The sequence below is a fragment of the Pan troglodytes genome, chromosome 11 (genome assembly GCF_028858775.2).
Source record: "Pan troglodytes isolate AG18354 chromosome 11, NHGRI_mPanTro3-v2.0_pri, whole genome shotgun sequence".
Lineage (NCBI taxonomy): Eukaryota > Metazoa > Chordata > Mammalia > Primates > Hominidae > Pan > Pan troglodytes.
This window is the reverse complement of record NC_072409.2, coordinates 100,625,884-100,646,360: the sequence shown is the minus strand read 5'-3', so window position 1 is coordinate 100,646,360 and position 20,477 is coordinate 100,625,884. Positions and strand designations below refer to the sequence as shown.

General features: G+C 41.2%; 1 protein-coding gene across 9 annotated transcripts in view; it reads right to left on the bottom strand.

Annotated features, from left to right (window-relative positions):
- Positions 1–20,477, bottom strand: part of TTC39B (tetratricopeptide repeat domain 39B) — a 191,447-nt gene that overhangs the window by 83,221 nt on the left and 87,749 nt on the right. For 3 of the 9 annotated variants that reach the window (XM_063788720.1, XM_054658706.2, XM_528545.8), the window contains one exon: positions 11,837–11,871. Coding sequence is in view for 6 of the 9 variants with exons in the window: in XM_054658706.2 (XP_054514681.1) it covers positions 11,837–11,871 (35 nt within the window). In the remaining 3 variants the exon portion in view is untranslated. Of the gene's footprint in view, positions 1–11,836; positions 11,872–12,217; positions 12,388–16,217; positions 16,368–16,772; positions 16,989–17,415; positions 17,651–20,477 lie in introns of those variants that run through there. The other 6 variants (XM_054658708.2, XM_016960638.4, XM_063788718.1 and 3 more) reach the window with 6 other exon arrangements.

Here is a 20,477-nt window from a genome sequence, read left to right as displayed (position 1 = left end):
TGGGGCCTTTGGAAGGTGATTAGGTCATGAGGGTTCCACCCTTGTAAATGGGATTAGTACCCTAACAAAAAAGCTTGAGGGAGTCTCTTTGCCCTTTTTCCTTCTTCTTTTTTTTTTCTTTCCCCTCTCTCCACTATTTTCTGCTTCCTTCTACCACGTGAGGACACAAAGAAGGCACCATCTATGAGGAATGGGCCCTCACCAGACACTCAATCTGCTGCCACTTTACTCTTGGACCTTGCGGCCTACAAAGCAGTGAGGAAATAAATTTCCATTGTTTATAAATTACCCAGTCTAATGGATTTTGTTACAGCAGCCCAAATGGACTAAGACAGTATATTAATTTCACACATTCATTTTTTCAACACATATATACTGAGCACCTACTATGTGAAAAGCATGGTGCATAGGTGCCAAGTACACCATGACAAGCAAAGTAGATCAGACCCATCGTTATAGAACTTGGAGCTCAAAAAAACAGATGATCAAAAAACAAGTAACAATTAACTGCAAAATGAGAAATGGAGTGATAGAAACAAACAAGATGCCAAGACAGAGAAATGGGGGAAGACTAACTGTTTTGGTGGAGTCACTGAGAAAGTGGGAGGACACGCCAGCTGAGAGTGGAGGATGGCCAGCAAAAAGCCCTCAAAAGAGTGAGGGCAAACACGCTCCAATCCGGAGCAGCACAGGGTTTACTCTCACAAAAAACTGTATAAGGCTTGTGGCTGGAGGGTCATGCATGAGGGCAAGAGTTGCCCTCGATGAGGCAGAAGCAGTATGTGGGAGCCCAACCACCTCAAACCTTATGAACAAAGGTAGATTGGGTCTTCAGCTTTAGACAGGAAAACTCATGGATGGATTTTAAGCAAGCAGTGACATCATCCCATTTAATTTCTAAAAGGATCACTCTTGTCCTGATTCACACAAACATACTGTTAAAAAAATAAATGAGACAGTCGGAGAAATTTGAGCACTGACCAGTTACTGGATGGATATTATCATGTTTTAGGTGTGATAACAGTCTTGTGATTTTTTAAAAAGCGACCTTTGCAAGCTAAATACAGATAAAATGATGTCATATAAAGCATACAGATTAAACTATAGCTCTATATCAATGTTAACTTCCTGATCTTGGTATCTCAATGGTAATTATGAAAGAGATTGTCTTTGTTTTGAAGAAATATATTTTAATATATTTAGAGGTAGAAATAAATTATCATGTCTAGGATTTGATTCCAAATAATCTGGGGATAGGATATGCATGAAATAAGATTGGCCTTGAGTTGACAACTACAGAAGCTAAGTGATTAGTATATAAGGTTTGGTTTACTATCCTCTTTACTTTCTGTAGATGTTCAAAATTTGTCATATTAAAATTTTATTTTTTTGAGACAGGGTCTTACTCTATCGCCCAGGCTGGAGTGCAGTGGCACCATCACAGCTCAACACAGCCTCGACTTCTGCGGCTCAAATGATCCTCTCATCTCAGCCTCCCAAGTAGCTGGAACTACAGATGTGTCACCACACCTGGCTAATTTTTTGTATTTTTTATAGAGAGGGGGTTTTGCCATGTTGGTCAGGCTGGTCTCAAACTCCTGGGCTCAAGCAATCCACCCGTTTTGGCCTCCCAAAGTGCTGCGATTACAGGCATGAGCCACTGTGCCTGACCCAAATTATCTTATTTTTAAAAATAATTTTAGGCCAGGCACGGTGGCTCACGCCTGTAATCCCACACTTTGGGAGGCCAAGGCGTGTGGATCATCTGAGATCGGGAGTTCGAGACCAGCCTGACTAACATGGAGAAACCCCGTCTCTACTAAAAATACAAAATTAGCCGGGCACGGTGGCAGGCGCCTGTAATCCCAGCTACTCAGGAAGGCTGAGGCAGGAGAATCGCTTGAACCCGGGAGGCAGAGGTTGCAGTGAGCCGAGATCGTACCACTGCACTCCAGCCTGGGCAATAAGAGGAAAACTCCATCTCAAAAAAAATAAAATAAGATAACTTGGGCTGCTGTATGGAGAGTAAGTGGGGTGCAGTTGGAAAAGTAGAGGGAGAGAACAAAAGAAGCGGGAACACACATTAATCATTAGCCAGCTCTTAAAGTAGTCCAAGCAAAATCTTATAGTCACTTAAGCTAATGTAATAGAGCGGAGAGAGAGGAAAGTGAACGGATGGGAAATATATTTTGGAGGTAGAAATCATCAGACTTGGTAATGTGGAAATTAAAAGAAAAGAAAGGAATCAAAGATGTCTCCCAAGCTTCTGACTTGAACAAATGGGTGGATGGTGGGTGGAGACATTTACAGAAAAGGCAAAGTTTTCAGATAAACAAAGGAGGTGGATACCAAGAGTTCAGTTTGAGACATAAAAATTAATGTGTTTGTGAAACATCCTAGTGAGTGATAAAAGAAGCAATGATTGGACCTCTTTCCCATTACAACTGCCAAAAGAGCCCAAGACAGCAGCAGGGAGCAGCAGCCATGTCAAGAAGGTTACTTATGGAGGAGGCAAGGAACTCAGTGTAAGAGTGAAGTCCTGGCTTTCAGACACAAGCTGAGCATTGCTACCAGGGCTGAGAAAGTCAGAGAGGATACTGAGCCTGCAGAAAGGCAACCACAATCACAAAGGTCCTGCTCATAGGGGTTCACTGGTCATTCACTTTGCACCAACAACACCCCAACCATGACTCAGTCTTCCATCTCTGCTGGGACCTCCTTGGTAAGATGAGATAATTGGACCAAAGTGTTGCTAAGGAGCTTTCCTTCAGAGGCTTTCCTTCAAGTTATGAAATCTTGTCACTCCTCATAGTGAAAAGCAGCATTTATAGGATCTATATCTTAAAACGTGTACAACACACATTCTCCTTCCCCCTGTGAATTTATATGAAGAACTTCACAGTGGCAGGTCTAAACACAACAGCAGACCATTAGAGTAGATCTAACAGGACAAAAGAAAATACAAAGAGAAGCAAGCCAAGTGGTAACAGAAACAAGGAAAAAACACCAGGAATGCTGTTTACCTTGAGCTTTTTAAAGAACTTTTATTTCCATTTACTATACCATTGACTCTATGACACACAAATTTTCATCATGGAATATCCCTAACCCCAAGACACATCTTAAAATTGACAGCAACTTTGACTGCCCTAAATCAAAGTTATGTTCTTAGGGAGAGGATCTGCATTTGCTTCTGCCAATTACCTGAGGACACCACCAACCTGATCCACTTAAAGTTAAATAACCTGCTTGAAGTTGTTGGGGGTTACACCATTTATATGTATTCAGACTCCAAACCAGCTTACAATTCAAATTCTAAAGGGCATTAAAAAGTTAAACATAGGTTCACCATGCAACTTACCAATTCCACTTCTGTGTCTTTATGGCAGATAATTTAAAACATGTTCATACAAAGACTGTACACAATTGTTTATAGCAGCATTATTCACAATAGCCAAAAACTGGAAACGGCTCAAATGCCCATCAACTGATGAACAGATAAATAAAATGTGATATATTCATATAAATGAATATTATTCAGCCATAAAAAGGAATGAAGTGCAGATGGTCCCCAACTTAGGATGGTTCAACTTGCAATTTTCCAACATTATGATGGGTTTGTCAGGGTATCCAATGCATTTTCACTTACTATATTTTTTATTTATGATGAAGTTATCAGGATGTAACCCCATCATGAGTCAAGGAGCATCTATCTGTACTACACATTCTATGACATGTGTAGACACAAAATAATACATATTAGATTATTCCATTTATATAAAATATCTACAAAAATTAAATTAGTGGTTGCCCCAGCCGAGGGTGACAGAAATTAGATTAGTGGATGCCCCAGCTAAGAGTGGGAACAGATAATGACTATAAAAAGGCACAGATTTCTTTTTCAGACGATAAAAATGTTTTGAAGTTAGATTGTGGTGATGGCTCTATAATTCTGTAAATACATTAAAATGCATTAAATCGTATAATTAAAATAGGAATATATATGAGATATAAATTAATATTGCAATAGAGCTGTTTAAAAAAATTCTCTGAGTGGGGAATCTCATTAGAGGGTTTTTTTTCCTTCCCTACCTAATACCAAGATTGAAATATACACATTTCCTTACTGTGCCTTCCTGCAAGATGATTTTATTTTTCCTTTCCTTTATGCAAGGTCTCCTACAAAATTCCTCATTGTGTTTTTTTTTTTCCTTCCTTAGGAATATATAAGATAACAATATGAATGGCATCTTAGATCCAATAAAATCACTGTCGACTTGGTTAAGAAAATCAAATTAAGAGAGGACAAAACTCCCTTTCCAGACTTGAGTAACATTTATATTATCTACAGGGGAAAATTGGGGCCGAAAAAAACAGCAGAGAAAAATGAAAACAAATCTAACTCTCCCTGTAGTTACTATTTATAACTTAACCACTCTGAAGAAAAATATCAGATGTTTTCCAACGATCATTCACCGATATTCACCCTTAATTAAAACAGGCAAAACTATTGTATCACCAATTGATCTAACCTAATGAGGGGGAAAAAAAATGGCCCTAAAAGCCTTACCTCACTCTCATCTACAATTTATGGTTCAAAAGAGAAGGTGTGGAGAAGGAAAAAGTTTGTGAGAAATGTTATAAAACAAAATATTTTTATACTACACTTGATCTTAGACAAAAGGCCAAGAAGCGATCAAAATATTTTCATTTCTATTGTAAGCTTCTAATTACCTGGCTAAAAAAATCTGCCTATTTCACCTTCTACAGGTAAGTACAAATTCAGAGCAGTTCTTGAAAATAGACACATTCATCCCCACTGTATTCACACCACCTCAGGACTCCATTGAACACATATGAGTTTCTATGTAAGGATAAATTTGAAATTTCCATAAGATGCTCTGGAATATGAAAGACCACTGCTGAGAATATATTAAACCTGCATCTGTTCTAACAGTCTTTGAACATAAGTTTGATCTGTCTCCCCTGACTTCTCTAAACTACCATGAAAAGAAAATCTTAATTAATCAGTGCCCAACCAGGACTCCCGGTTAGATTTTTGTCCCATTGCCCACAGTGGTTTTTATGAGAAAGAAGTTAATCAAAAATACCACCAGCCAGGTACAGTAGCTCATGTCTGTAATCCCAACACTATGGGAGGCAAAGGTGGGAGGATCACTTGAGTCCAGGAGTTCAAGACCAACCTGGGTAACACAGGGAGACTGCGTCTCTACAAAAAATAAAATTAGCCAGGCGTGATGGCACCTGCCTATAGTCCCAGCTACTTGGGAGGCTGAGGTGGGAGGAGCACTTGAACCCAGGAGTTTGGGGCTGCAGTGAGTTGAGAACGCGCCACTACACTCTAGCCTGGGAGACAGAGTGAGATCCTATCAAAAAAAACAAAAACAAAACACCAAATCACGATGACTGTAAGTGATTAGTCCATTCTCCCCACTGGACAAGACCAGGAATCCTCCATAACCCAACTTCATTTGTGTCCAGGGCCCCATTGGTGTTTCAAACCCACTGCTCTGTGCTCTGGCCACTGTCCTCAGAACTGTTCACCCAGCATGTCCCCACCTCTGACCCTCTGCACTGGCTCTACCAACTGAAATGCCACCCATCCCTCAAAACCCAAAGCAAATGCCAGCACCCCCATCTCCCAACCAAAAGATAGCTTTCTTTTGGAATTCCCAAAACACAATATTTACTCTCCACATGCCATATCACAGTTAATTACCAACAGATTTATTATACCCACCACTACATTGTCAGAGATGGCAACTGGGCACTAACACTGAGAAAAGGGACACTCCGTCATCAGAGCACTAGAAGTACAAACCAGCATGGAACTGTTAAATCAGGAAGCAAGAAACTATAGCTAATCTAGAACTGCATGTTATTTGTGACAAATTTCTATATATCATGCGACAGGTCTAATTTACAATTCCTCCTTAAGAGGTCACCTCCTTATGCCGAACAGGTCATAAAGTTCACAGACTATTTTAATTTTTATTTTTTATTTTATTTATTTTTTTATTATTATTATTATTTTTTGAGATGGAGTCTTGCTCTGTCACCCAGGCTGGAGTGCAGTGGCACAATCTCGGCTCACTGCAACCTCGGCCTCCCGGGTTCAAGTGATTCTCCTGCCTCAGCCTCCTGAGTAGCTGGAATTACAGGCATGCGCCACAAAGCCCAGCTAATTTTTGTATTTTTAGTACAGATGGGGTTTTGGTATGTTGGCCAGGCTGGTCTCAAACTCCTGACCTCAGGTGATCCACCCACCTCAGCCTCCCAAAGTGCTGGGATTACAGGCGTGAGCCATAGCACTTGGCCTATTTTAATTTTTAAAAAGAACATGGTCAATGTACTACTAACATTTTTTTACATCTCTAATTTTTCCTCCAGTTCTAAATGGTGGAGATTTTTGTATGACCTACCAGTTTTATTTTAACAGTTTTATTTTATTTTATTTTGTGTTATTTTAACTATTTTGAGAAACTGCTAGAAAAACTAGCAATTTCTCAAAATAGTTAAAATAACACAATCGTTACCACAAAGATCCAGAGGTAGGAAAAATCTATGTTGAGAGTGGTAAATTCATTAGGCAGAAAAAGAAAAATAAGAAACTATTTGCTTTGTGGAAACAATTTAAGGCCTCCTTCATCTGTTAGTGTGAATCCTTTCATTAGTCATTCAAGAGAAAATATTCACCGGAAGAAATTAATCATCAGGTTGGCAAGAGCACTGCATCTTGATACAGAGATTGAAGCACTTGCTCTCTGCACCAGAAACATAACATCAAAATGTATGGTTCAGTAAGTGTAAGGAAAAAGAACTCTACTAAGTTTTGCAGAATTCACAAAGGGAATGTTATAGTATCACCAATTTAAGAGGAAATGTGAGAAATATTGACAAACCCTGAAATTAGGACAAACAAAAAGTTCACATAAAAACAATTGAAGAAATTTTTTACAATTAACATGTATTTATAATCAGAGGCCTCTGACTTGGACTAGAAGTCCATCACTTCTCCTGTGTCTCCAGCTTGCCAACTGCAGAACTGGGGACTTCTCAGCCTCCATAATCACATGAGTCAATTCCTTACAGCAAATCTCTTCATATATAGACATTTTATGTCTCCTATTGGTTCTATTTGTCTGGAGAACCCACACTCTTACAAGGGAGAGCAGAAAAGTACCGATGTTCACTGAGCACTTACTATGTGTTTTACTCCCATTATCACATTTAACTTAAATTTCATTTAATCCTCTCAATAAATCTATGAGAGGAGAAAACAAGCTCAGAGAAACTGCCCAGGCCTCCCAGCCAGTAAATGGCAAACTGGGACTACAGTTCAAGTCTGACTGTCACGTGTGGTCAGTCCCGTCTCCCCAGGAAGGTACATGTAGTTGTGTGCCTGAAGGCAAAATGAAACCACACCGCTGTGCTTTGGAGTTTTATGGCTGTGTGTAATATTTTCTTTGTTCTCTCACTGCCATTTTTTGTCATCACCAACAAGCTCTGCTTCGGAAACTACCCCCCTTACAGTACCTCTCAGAACGCTGTAAGGCAAAAGTACACACAAGACCAAAAGGCAAAGTTTATTAAAATCAGATCAAAATCAACTGCAGACTCTGAATGGAGGCCTCTGCTACAAGATTCTTTGTGTATGGACTCCAGCACCTAATCTGGCTACCCCTTCTGATTTGGGGCTCTATCTCTCTCTATTAGGAGAAGGGTTCCTATAATGTGTTGCTATAACCAAGGTGAGAGGAGTGGAACAATTCAGCAACATTGAAAAGGACACACAAACGTTTAAGCGACAGTCTAAAGGACACGAGAAATAATGCACACCAGAAACCTAAAAGAGCAAGATACATTCTAAAATGGGGAAACCTTTGGATTTGTTAAACTGAGCAGGACAGGGAAGTTAAAATTAGACAAGAGGAAGAAACTGCTGGCAGATAAATACAGCCACAGAGAAGTTCTGGAGGCAATGAAGGGAGAATGCGTGGTCATTAGAAACTGAGGCAGTGTTAAGGAGCTGCAGTCTTCAGGATGAGAAAAACTATAACAGAGTTGACAGTAGAATAAAAGACACCAAGACAATGCTTCTCGAATTCCCCACTTTAAAAGTACAAGAAGGGGTTTCTCTAGCAAATATGAAGGATGAACAAGCTAAAAAATCTAATGTACAACATGAGGATTATAGTTAATAAGAAATAGTACACTGTATTCAGGATTTTTGCTAAATTAAATTAGATTTTTCCTCCTTGCCACAGGAGGAAAAAAAATGGGTAACTAGGCCAGGCGCAGTGGCTCATGCCTGTAATCCCAGCACTTTGGGGGAGGCCAAGGCAGGTGGATCACCTGAGGTCAGGAGATTGAGATCAGCCTGGCCAACACAGTGAAACCTTGTCTCTACTAAAAATACAAAAATTAGCTGGATGTAGTTGGCAGGCACCTATAATCCCAGCTACTTGGGAGGCTGAGGCAGAATTGCTTGAACCCAGGAGGCAGAGGTTGCAGTGAGGTGAGATCACACCATTGCACTCCAGCCTGGGCGACAGAGCGAGACTCTGTCTTAAAAAAAAAAAAGGGTAACTATGTGAGATGATAGATATCGTCATTTGTTCTTCCATAGTAACAATTTTACTATATATGTATCTTATAACATCATGTTGTATACCTTATATATACACAATAAAATTTATTTTAAAGCAAAAACAAAAAGTACACAAAGGGGTTTCTGATAGTCACGAATCAAAAGCATCTCCATCACAGGAGTCATTTTGGATGATGTTCTGAGAACCAGACAATGCTAATATTAAACCATCTAACTCGGTTGAACAAAAGAGTTGTTTTTGTGCAAACACAGGCATCTAGATCAAAGGAACTGAATGGAAAGCCCCAAAACAGTGTGTTATTATTTTAATGAACTTATTTGACAAAGGAGGTATCAAATATAAATTGTTTCCCTCATGGACCTAACAAATGGTGCTGGAATAGTGGGCTAGCAATTTTAGGGCTGGTGTGAGATAGGAATCTAAATTAACTTCAGCTGGGTTGAATTTAGGGCTTTTGTTTATTTCTGTGGTTTGATTTTTTTAAAAACTAATAGATGTTAAAAACTGCTTGCAATGCCTTCCTGAGGTCCCAAAGGTAAAGCCACTACCAGCCCACTGAAGCCAGTGGGAGCTCAGAGAAGCACAAGCATCAATGTGCACTGCTCACGGGTCACACTGCTCCCACTGGTCAGTGAGACCCGTCCTCCTCTGTGAGGTCTGCACCCCTCTCTGGTGTGTGTGGCATGCTAGCTCCCGCTGGGAAAAGCAGTGTCTCCTCTGGTGAACTCCAATCACCAGCCCCACGGCCCGATCCTTTTCCATCCCCTGGACTGCGATCGCCTACTATAGCCCAAGCTCAATTCCTGCCAACACCAAGGGAGGAGCAGGGTTGAATAATTGTAAGATTTCTGAATGGCGATCACTTGCCCACCATAGAAGTGATTTCTTAAAAATCACATAAACAGATTATCTTCCAAAGAGTACTGTACAAAAAGGGAGGAGGGGAAAAAGGGCAACTTCACAGTGGAAAAACCTGACAAACACTACCCATGCCATGTGGCCAAGTTCAACATCGGTAGTGCTAAGTCACATTGATATCGTGGATCTTTGCCATGATGTGATAAGAATGGCCCTTTCCATCTGGGGTCTTCTTCCCAAAAACACATGACCACAGTCAAATCATGAGGGGGAAAAAACAGACCAATCTCAATTGAGGGCCATTCTACAAAATAACTGACAGTACTCCTCAAAACTGTCAAGGTCACCAAAAACGAGAGTCTGAGAGACTGTCACAGCCAAGAGGAGCCTAAGGGGATGTGACGACTAAGTGTAAAGTGGTACCTTGGGTGGGATGCTGAGGCAGAAAAAGGACACTAGGTAAAAACTAAATAAATCTGGATAACGTATGGACTGTAGTTAACAATAATATGTCCATATTGATCATTAATTGTGAGAAATGTACCATGCTGACTTAAGAAATTAATAATAGAAAAAACCTGGGTGGGGTACACAGGAACACTCTGTACTACCTCCTCAATAATTCTGTAAGTCTGAAACTGCTCCTAATTAATAGGTTAATCCCAATCACAATTAAGTTGTTTTTTAAAAAAATCATATAAACATGAAACTTTTGGACAAAATAAAAATGTATAATACTAAAATAAAGAAAAATTGCAGTCTGGAGGAAATACCTATAGCAAATATGACAAAAGATTAGGGTATATATAATTTAAAGTCTATAAGTATGTTAAGAGAAACATTCTGAAAAAAGCTAAGAGACAAAAGAAAATTAGAAGTCATACAAAAGATGCAATGTATTTTTAAAATAATTTTAAAAAATACTAAAGTAGGTATCATTTAAGTTGCAAAACTGTTTTTGAAATAATACCCAGTGATGATAATGTGACAGTTTAAACCACTTTGCTTACATAGTATTGGTAGCCAAGTAAATTGATAATACTCTTGTGGAAATACTGTAAAACAAACGGTGCCCCTCTACCCCCACCTGTACATGCACATGTTCAAGCCCAAACCCCCAATGTGATGGAATTTAAATATGGAGCCTTTGGGAGACAATCGGATTTAAATGAGGTCAGGAGAGTGGGGTCCTCAGGATAGGATTAACACCCTTATAAGAAAGGACATCAGGCAGGGCGCAGTGGCTCACGCCTGTAATCCCAGCACTTTGGGAGGACAAGAGGGGCAGATCACGAGGTCAGGAGATCGAGACCATCCTGGCTAACATGGTGAAACCCCGTCTCTACTAAAAATACAGAAAAAATAGCCTGGCATGGTGGCAGGAGCCTGTAGTCCCAGCTACTTGGGACGCTAAGGCAGCAGAATGGCGTGAACCTGGGAGGCGGAGCTTGCAGTGAGCCGAGATCGTGCCACTGCACTCCAACCTGGGCAACAGAGCGAGACTCCGTCTCAAAAAAAAAGGACACCAGAGAGCTTTTGCTCTCACTCTCTCAGTCATGTAAGAACACAACAAGGAGGCAGTCTGCAAGCCAAGAGGAGAGCCCCTACCAGAATCCCAACCATGCTGGCACCCTTAACTCAGACTTCTAGCCTCCAAAATTGTGAGAAAATAAATTATTGTTGATTAAGCCACCCAGGCTATTGTGTTTTGTTATAGCAGCTGAAGTTAACTAACACAGGAAGGCAATTAGAGATATACAAAGAACAATAAACATATTCATCCCTTTTAATTCAGTAATCCTACATTTGTTATGTTAACCTTTAGAAATAATTCAAAATATAACAAAGCTATACACATGTAAAACTTAGTTCTACATTTTTAAGCCAGTGACAACCTAAATGTCTAACAATGGAGAAGCAGGTAAGTAAATTGTAATATTCCACTTGATCTAATATGATTTAGCAATTTAGAATTATTACAAAAACTACATAGGCTTACAGTGAATGCTTTCAATAAAATTAAGTACAAACCAAACACAAAAATCTACAAAATGAGACTGACATAAATATGAACAACTATTAAAAGAGTTAGCTATAAACAAATAATTTGTTGAGAAATATTTTATTTTGTTACAAGAAATAATACTCAGAAATGTATCTGAAAGTATTAGATAGATCCTTTCTTAAATATAATCACATCCTCTTTAATTATAGAAAAGTGACTTTTTTTTCTGAAAATAGCCATTGCAGTACTCTCCAAAAAATGAGAATGAAATATTTACTTTTGATGTAAGACAACCATCAATTTTTCCTTACTACATACTTTTTATTATGTTATTACTTACATTGAGATGGTTTCCAAGGCATCTTCGAAAATGTCCTGGGGGAAATAAAAAATACAATGAGTTTCTCAAGAATTCTCAATGGGTTTCTCAAGAATTCTAAAACAGAAAATGAATACACGCATTGGGGAGAGTGGTCCTGGCAGGAAGGTATAGCAGGCAGTAGAATCAATCAACTTAACGCTTATGGAATTCTGTTTACAGAAATCAAGCAGATACATTTCAGTGACGTTTAATTTTTTTTTTTAATAAGGCTGGTAAAATACTCAGCAAGTGATCAAACTGGCCTAATTTAAAGAGACTATGACGTCTTTTATGAAGTTACCTTTCACTCCTAAATCTCATTCTTCCCAACTATAGAGTAAAATAAATAAGAGGACTTGCCCGATGTAGTCTTTTCTTTCTCCATGGCTAGCCAAGTGAGCATCCTCTAGGCCTTCATTTCACATATTGCACCACCCTCTCAGCTCGTCTCCCTGCCACCGGCCTTTCCCCCAGTTTACTCTGTGCCACACAGGATAGCCCTTTGCTTCATGCCACTGGCCTGATCACAGCTGCAACAGGAGAGAAACACACACAGTCATATGCACTCAGAAGTCCATACACGCACTCCACACTCAGACACAGTGACTCACACACAATCTCACAGTCACACATACAAATACACATGCACTCACCCAAAAACTCACACATTCACAACAGCTCCCTCACAGCTGCAAAAACCAAACCTAAGCTCCTCATCCAGGTATCCGGGGTCCACCACAACCCAGCTTAATCTTCCAAGCATCCTTCTCTGACATCCCTACCACTCTTACCATAGCCCAAGCCACGAGACCTCCAAAGGGCCACCTCACTGGTCTCCCTACTCCTGTGCTTGACACCCTCCATTCAATTCTTCACATGACAACAATATCATTCTTTTACTTCATGTTTTTGAATAAGCATACACCATTCCAGTTTTCTAGACCTCTTCAAGAGCTTTCCATTGCACTTAGAAAAATCCCAAACTCATTCTCCCTATCTACAGAGCCCTAAAACAGCCCCGCCAGCCTCTGACCACATCCCCTTACTCACTCGACTCCAGCCACAGGTCTTTCTTTCCGTTCCTTGGACAAGTCAAACATCCCACAGCTCTCTGCACTGTCCCCTTTCTTATAATGTCCTTTGCTCGATTATTCCCATGGCTGACTCATTCTCATCCTTTGATTTTCAGCTTAGAAAGCCACCTCCTCAAGAAGAACATCTCTGATCACCCTAATTAAAATGACTAGGAATAGCAGCTTACATAAAGTTCCTCATCATTTCATTTGTTTCATTCATAGCACTTATCATAATCTCTAATGATCTTCCTTGTTTACTTGGTCACCCTCTGTCTCCATCAGAGCAGGCTCTTACATACACAGAAAAAACACCAGGGCTTCGCACCAGGGTTTGCTCAATAAATACTTGTTGCCTAATGAATGAATGAATGAATGAATGGAACCTGGACCGCCAAGGGACTTACCATATCACACCTCATTTAGAGTTATGCACAGAAATGAGGAAAGGGGGCTAGGGATCTTTTCCCTTGTGTGGCCATTAATACTGAACAAGGTTTAGACCATACTGGATTCTGCGGTGAGGCAGAAAAAACAAAAGTGTAAATACTAAAAAGAAGAACCTGGCCAGGCGCAGTGGCTCACGCCTGCAATCCCAGCACTTTGGGAGGCCGAGGCGGGTGGATCACAAGGTCAGGAGTTGGAGACCAGCCTGGCCCACATGGTGAATCCCTGTCTCTACTTAAAAATACAAAAAAATTAGCTGGGCGTGGTGACATGCACCTGTAATCCCAGCTACTTGGGAGGCTGAGGCAGGATAATCGCTTGAACCTGGGAGGCGGACGTTGCAGTGAGCCGAGATCGTGCCATTGCACTCCATCCTGGGTGACAGAGTGAGACTCCGTCTCCAAAAAAAAGAAAAAAAAAAAAAGAAGAACCGACTGGACCTGGTGGCTTACACCAGTAATCCCAACACTTTGGGAGGCCAAGGCCGGTGGATCACCTGAGGTCAGGAGTTTGAGACCAGCCTGGCCAACATGGTGAAACCCCATTCCTACTAAAAATACAAAAATTAGCCAGGCATGGTGGTGCATTTCTGTAATCCCAGCTACTTGAGGAGGCTGAGGCACAAGAATCACTTGAACTCAGGAGGCGGAGCTTGCAGTGAGTCAAGATTGCCCCACTGCACTCCAGCCTGGGCAACAGAGCAAGACTCCGTCTCAAGGAAAAAAAAAAAAGTTGTAAACAGTGGCAGAAGTGAGTTTGAATTTGGGACCCTGACCTATTAATCTACATTAATATCATACTCCATAAGGGAGGTAAAATCAAGGGCCAGCACACAGGTTATCATGTGAGTAGTTACAGAGAAGGGAGGAAAACGTATTCTCCAGGAACCCAAATCTCACTATGATAAGCCCAGCTCACAGTCCCTCCGGCAGCTCGGCAGACTCCCTCTGCACTTACCAACAATAGGGTACATGGACAGCCCACTCCTGGAAGCCTTCTGTGCCTTCTCCTCCTCCTCACAAACCTCAACATGGACACTAAAATACTTACCGAGTGAGCGACGCAAAGGATAACTTGGGAAGCCAACCCTCCGTGTAAAGAAGATAAGACTGATATTTTCATCTAAACAAGAAGTATTCCCACCCCTCCATCAAAAAAAGAATATCAAGCCAGGTGGTGCACACCTGTAGTCCCAGCTACTCGGGAGGCTGAGGTAGAAGGATGGCTTGAGTTCAGTGTGGACAGTATAGTAAGACCCTGTATCTAATAACTTTTTTATTTAAAAAAAAAACACGATTTCAAGAATATCGAAACTCTCCATTTTGTTGAAACAGTAATCACAGGCAGAGAGTTTTCTAAATAAAGCATATGTGGCCTATAAAGGCCAGACAAAAGGTGGAAGTGTCTTAATTTTAAAAAAGGAAAGGTGAAGAGAAGAACTAAGATTTACTGAGTACCTATCATGTGCCAGGCACCTTACAACCTTACAAAAGCTATCTCATGTTTTCCTCCCAACATACAGCAAGTTAAGCCAGTTGTAGTTGAATTACTTGCCAAACATTACACAGCTGGTAAGTGAAGAAACTGGGGTTCAATCTCAGGTTTAATGCCAAAGCATTTTATTAATGTCAATACAAACTATCTAAAACTTGGAAATTAGATAGTTGGGCAGGATGGGGAGGGGGTGGGAGATGAAGGGGTGCCATATCCTCTCAATGTAATATGGTAGCATTGTTTTACAAGCCTCCCAAGGATTATTTAACTCTCTAGAAGAGTGTACTTGTGTTTAATTTTGCCATCTGCTGTCTGATTGGAGTCAGCACACTGTGAAGTTACATGTTGACTTACAGGATTTTTAGTGGTGAAAAAGATTACCTCAAAGATTATGATTTTGCTGCTCTGTGAGACAGCAGTTCCCAACCTTTTTGGCACCAGGGACTGGTTTCGTGGGAGACAATTTTTCCACAGATGATGGGGGACAGTGAGGAGATGGTTTCAGGATGAAACTGTTCCACCTCAGATCATCAGACATTAGATTGTCATAAGGAGTGTGCAACCTAGATCCCTTGCATGCACATTTCACAGTAGGGTTAGCTCTCCTGAGACTCTCACGCCACCGCTGATCTAACACGGGGTGGAGCTGTGGTAATGCTCGCCCGCCCACCACTCACCTCCTGCTGTGCAGCCTGGTTCCTAACAGGCTACAGACCAGTACCAGTCCACAGCCCAGGCACTGGGGACCCCTGCTTTAAGGTATTACCCAGCTTTATGTATAACCTAGCAATCTTAATCTAACATTCTTCCTTAAGCTTATAAATACTAGTTCCTCAAATACTGTTTGGATCAATTTACCGTTTCACTGGTTTCCTAATTGGTGGATGAAATAAAATTTTGACATGTTCATTTATATCTTTATGAGACTCTTATTTCCAATTCTGGGAAATTATACTTGGACATGGAGATCGCCAACCGCTCTCTCCCTGGGTACCAGCAAATACAGTTTCCTGCATCCTTGGGAAAAGTGATGTGGGGTCCACGTGGAGGATGAAACACCAAAAGGCAGAGACTGCTCATGCCTCTGTTCCATATCCCTATGGACAGACCAGTGCTTCCTTTCCCTCCTGTCTGTCTTGGTCCCCACACTCAGTTCAAATCCTATCCCTTTTCTGCTGCTGCCTCAGGAAGCTCCTTTTCCTTGTGAGATTCCCATCAGGGCCCTTAGGTTTGGCACTGACAGCTATTCCACAGTCTCCCACCTGGCCCTCGGTAGACACGCATGTATTCTTCATGTAGCAGAACTACATGTTTCCACCAAAGTCTCTTTGCTTCTCCATACTCACCATGAATTTCCTAGTGCTCCTCCAGTGTTGGTTTCCCTTAGCTCCCCAGTACTGGTAGGCTCACCGTGTGCCCTCCAGTTACAACACGCACAGTCAGAGGAGCATCCAGACTCCTTCCAACATAAGTAAAGTAAGACAGGAGAGCTCACACTGCCAACAAATACAACGTGTTACAGGAAAGCCTCGGTGTTTAGTTCCCTCCTTAAAGGCAGCTGCATTTGCCTGCCCTACTCCCATACCAGGGCCAACCTTGAAGTGCTACTACTGTAGGGCCTGGTGTAACAGATGTTTTCATTGAACCACACCTGGCTCCCAAATCATACACTGCCTCCAAACAGTATCTAACTTGTTCAAGAGCCTATCTTGACTCTCTAGTTGGAGTCAAGCACCATTCTATTCTTTATGAATCTGCTTTCCAGCCCAGCACAGTACTCTGTACTTCATGGACTCTTAGCAAATCATGGTTAGCTAACTAACTGGCTGAGCACCCTTGTCTGGAGGTGGAAGGTCCTCACCTTGAGCAGTTTCATTTTGCACATTAAAAAATGGGCTCACCTGTTAGTTGAAGGATTCCCTAGGTGAGCTGACAGATGTAAGGCCAGCACCCAGGGCCTGCTGCCTCCTGGGAGATCAGCCTGAACCCTACCTCTGCCTCCAGATCATAGAAACTGCCATCCTGATCGTAGAACTGACACAGAGTGAGGAAAGCTGCATCACCTACTAAGGCTTTTCCAAACAACTTCCATCTTAACTCGCTAGCTTTGTCATATTCTGAGTAGCAAAAATGCATGCAAGAACATTTGAGTGGAAGAGCAGGTTCTTGATGTTCATTTAAGAATCTTAATGAAGATATTAATGACAAAAGTGTTTACATTATTTTTATCTCTGGAGAACAAAGAGTAAAGATGACAAATATGCTATTAACAGTAGTAATGTCAATACTCTCCATTAACTGCCAAAGAGACCAAATAGATTTACAAATTTTTCAGGCCTGCCTATCTGATTTTTAATTCACTTCGTGGTTTGAAAAGGAATATGTGACAAATATTACTGCAAGAAGGAAAAGGAAGTAGGAAGTAACACGACAAAAAATAACGCCAGGTACTGTAAATCCACAAAGCTGTATCACTTCTCTAGAACTCTGTTCCTCCCTCCTCCTCCGCATTCCTCCCTCCTCCTCCGCGTTCCTCCTCCTCACCCTCAGCCCTGTCCTCCATTTTACCATCTTTCTCATAGGGATGACTTCACAGGCCTGAGAACAGATTCTACCACGCTCTCATTTAACCACCACACTTTAGCAAAGATGACAAGGTTTGAGAGGGCTTGCAGATACCTTCCTCCTCAATGAAGACCACCTGCCCACCCCCACACAACCAGGCCCCTTCTCACTGGAGCTTTCCCACCCAACATTCCATTCCACTGACCAATGAAGCAGTGTGTTTGGTATCATGGACTCAAAGAATGCTACAACTGTTGAGAACTCTGGCAAGTCATGAATTCTTTTGGGGCATATCTGGACCATTCCCATGGAGATGAGACATGAAGAGGATGCCCCAACTTCCCCCCAGGACTGAGGCAGGGATTAAGAGCCATGGGTATTAGGTTCTACGGAATACAAACACGTGTCTACATGGCATCCACTCCTGTAAATAAAGATGTCCAAAATGGGAAACCAGACTGACATCAGAAGCATTATCATAGTGACTGACACACCTGGAGGATTCCTCAAATATTGAATTTCTCTCATAAAGAGAAACAGCACATTCCTAGTTAAAGGAATCATATGAGAAATGCATAAACTCAAGTCACATCACTCCCTATTAAAACTTGAATAAAGTACTGATTTTTCTAAGTCAGAATTAATTTAAAATACACCTTTATTATTGTGCAAAAATCATTTTAAAAATATATACGTACCCTGAGCTCATCTGTTAGGAATAATTTTTCATTCTGCTCACATTTATCATCCAATTCTCTGTAATCTATTTGTCAAGTTCAAAAAGTAGTCCATGGCCTTCTACAGCATTTAAACTCTCCAACTAAATCCCAAAGACTACCAACTAGTCGCATCTTATCTGCAGTGCCACATTTTTTTAAGTTTCATATTGCATGAAAGAGCATCAATGTTCTTTGATGGCAAATGTAATAATCAGCTTCAGCTCCCCCATAACCGGGTTTGCAAGGGACAAGCACCCCTCATACCCTCCTTAAAGGATTAGTATCAAAGCAAGTCCTTTGTGAAACCTTAACTGACCTACAGAACTCTTAATCAAAGGGAAAGAAAGCAACAGGGGCCCACACATTAGACACACTCACATTCCAAGTCCCCACCTGTAACGACTGTTGTTGGTCCTTGCAGGGAACAAAACATGACCTTCTCAAATTTCAAGTATCACACCAGAAAAAAAACTAACACTAAGTTTATCTTCTTAATTAGTCCAGGTTTGTCAAATTCCAGGCAATAATTTTTTTAGATTTTTTTAATAGACTTAGAAAAAACTGGAGATTTTCAAACATTTTTTCAGAAATAGGGGTTAAAAAAATAATAACAGCAAAACAACAGTAAAATCATCTGCCAAAACATAAAGCTCATGCTTTAGAAATTTTTAAACATTCATCAGTTGAGATTAAAAATAATTTTCCATGTTCTCCAGGTGTAGGATTAATATAGTTCCCTGGTTGCTCTTGTGCCAGGTAAGTGCTCTCATATAATCCCACGTAAATTCTGTTCTTTTTTTTTTCCTGAGATGGAGTTTCACTCTTGTTGTCCAGGCTGGAGTGCAATGGTGCGATCTTGACTCACTGCAACCTCCGCCCCTCCGGTTCAAGCGATTCTCCAGCCTCAGCCTCCCAAGTAGCTGAGATTACAGGCATGCATCACTACACCCAGCTAATTTTGTATTTTTAGTAGAGACGGGGTTTCTCCAGGTTGGTAAGGCTGGTCTTGAACTCCTGACCGCAGGTGATCTGCCCGCCTCGGCCTCCCAAAGTGCTGGGATTACAGGCGTGAGCCAACGCTCCCAGCCAGTTCTGTGTTCCTTTGTATTGCTTTGTTTCTCTAGGCCTTAGGATTGATGAAGTAAGGTTCTATGTTTTTTAAAGCTTCATTTTTACCAAAAAATCACAGATCTAATAGTAGAAACTGGGGATATGGAGTAACGGGCATTTTAATGGGAAAGATTACTTTCTATGCATTTAGGAACTACCAGCATCGATACGCCAAGCGCTAGAAACTGCAACAAAAGAGTCCTTGCTTTAAGGAAGTCTCCTGGGAGAAGGAGGATACACCCATGATGAAACCACCAGGTAAAGGGACCTCACTTCATCAGGAGATAGACGAAGGGAGGACATAAGGAGCTTGGTGGGGAAGGAATTAGGCAGGGGGAAATGTATAAGGTAAGGCCCCAAGGTAGAAAAGAGTTTACTACAGTCATGTTGTCTACAGTTGAGAGAACAATAATGCCCACAGAGCTCACTATTATGGATTAAAGGAGCAGAGGAGAAACGGAAACATAGTCCATCTTCACTAACAGTGTTTACAAAGTGCTAGTAATAAAGCAGCCTAAAAGTGATCTACACACAATGCCTTTAAGATCCTTTTTTGAAAAAATTTAAAAAGACCTCAGGAATACAGGAGCATTTTCAATGTCACATTTGTAAGAAACAAATGCTGATATATAAATACCATGGAACCATGACTGACTAACCAAAGTCCCCTCTGGGAGCAGGTAGTTTGCTAGTATAAAGGGCCCTGTGCCTTGATTTCAACTGTCACTATGTGGAAAAATTTAAGAAATTTAAGAGGTTATTAGTAGGACACCTTACTTAGCCTATAAAAGTCCTTTGGATTTGGCAGCAGGGTTATAATGAACTTGAAGAAAGGAGTGGGTTAATTGCACCTGCCTGGCTCACCATGTGGTTTATCAACTTCAGCATGGGAGGGCCAGATACAACACGAGTGTGCTTCAGGCCTGCTGTTCACCCATTCTCTCCTCCTTTTTCTTCCTTAGTATCCCTATAGAAAATCCTTTCCCCCTTCCACTCTGGAGTTATCTTCTGTAAATTGGAGATGCCCATAGCACCTACCCTAGGAAGCTGTTGGGAGGACCAAAGGAGATCAGAGGGGAAAGTGCCTGGCATGGAGCCAGTGCCCATCAAGGTAGTCATGACTTGATGACATGAGCCCTCCCTTCTCTCACAAGCACAAAATACTCCTGGATGTGTCCACATAGTCACGATACAAAGTCCATGTCATGTGCT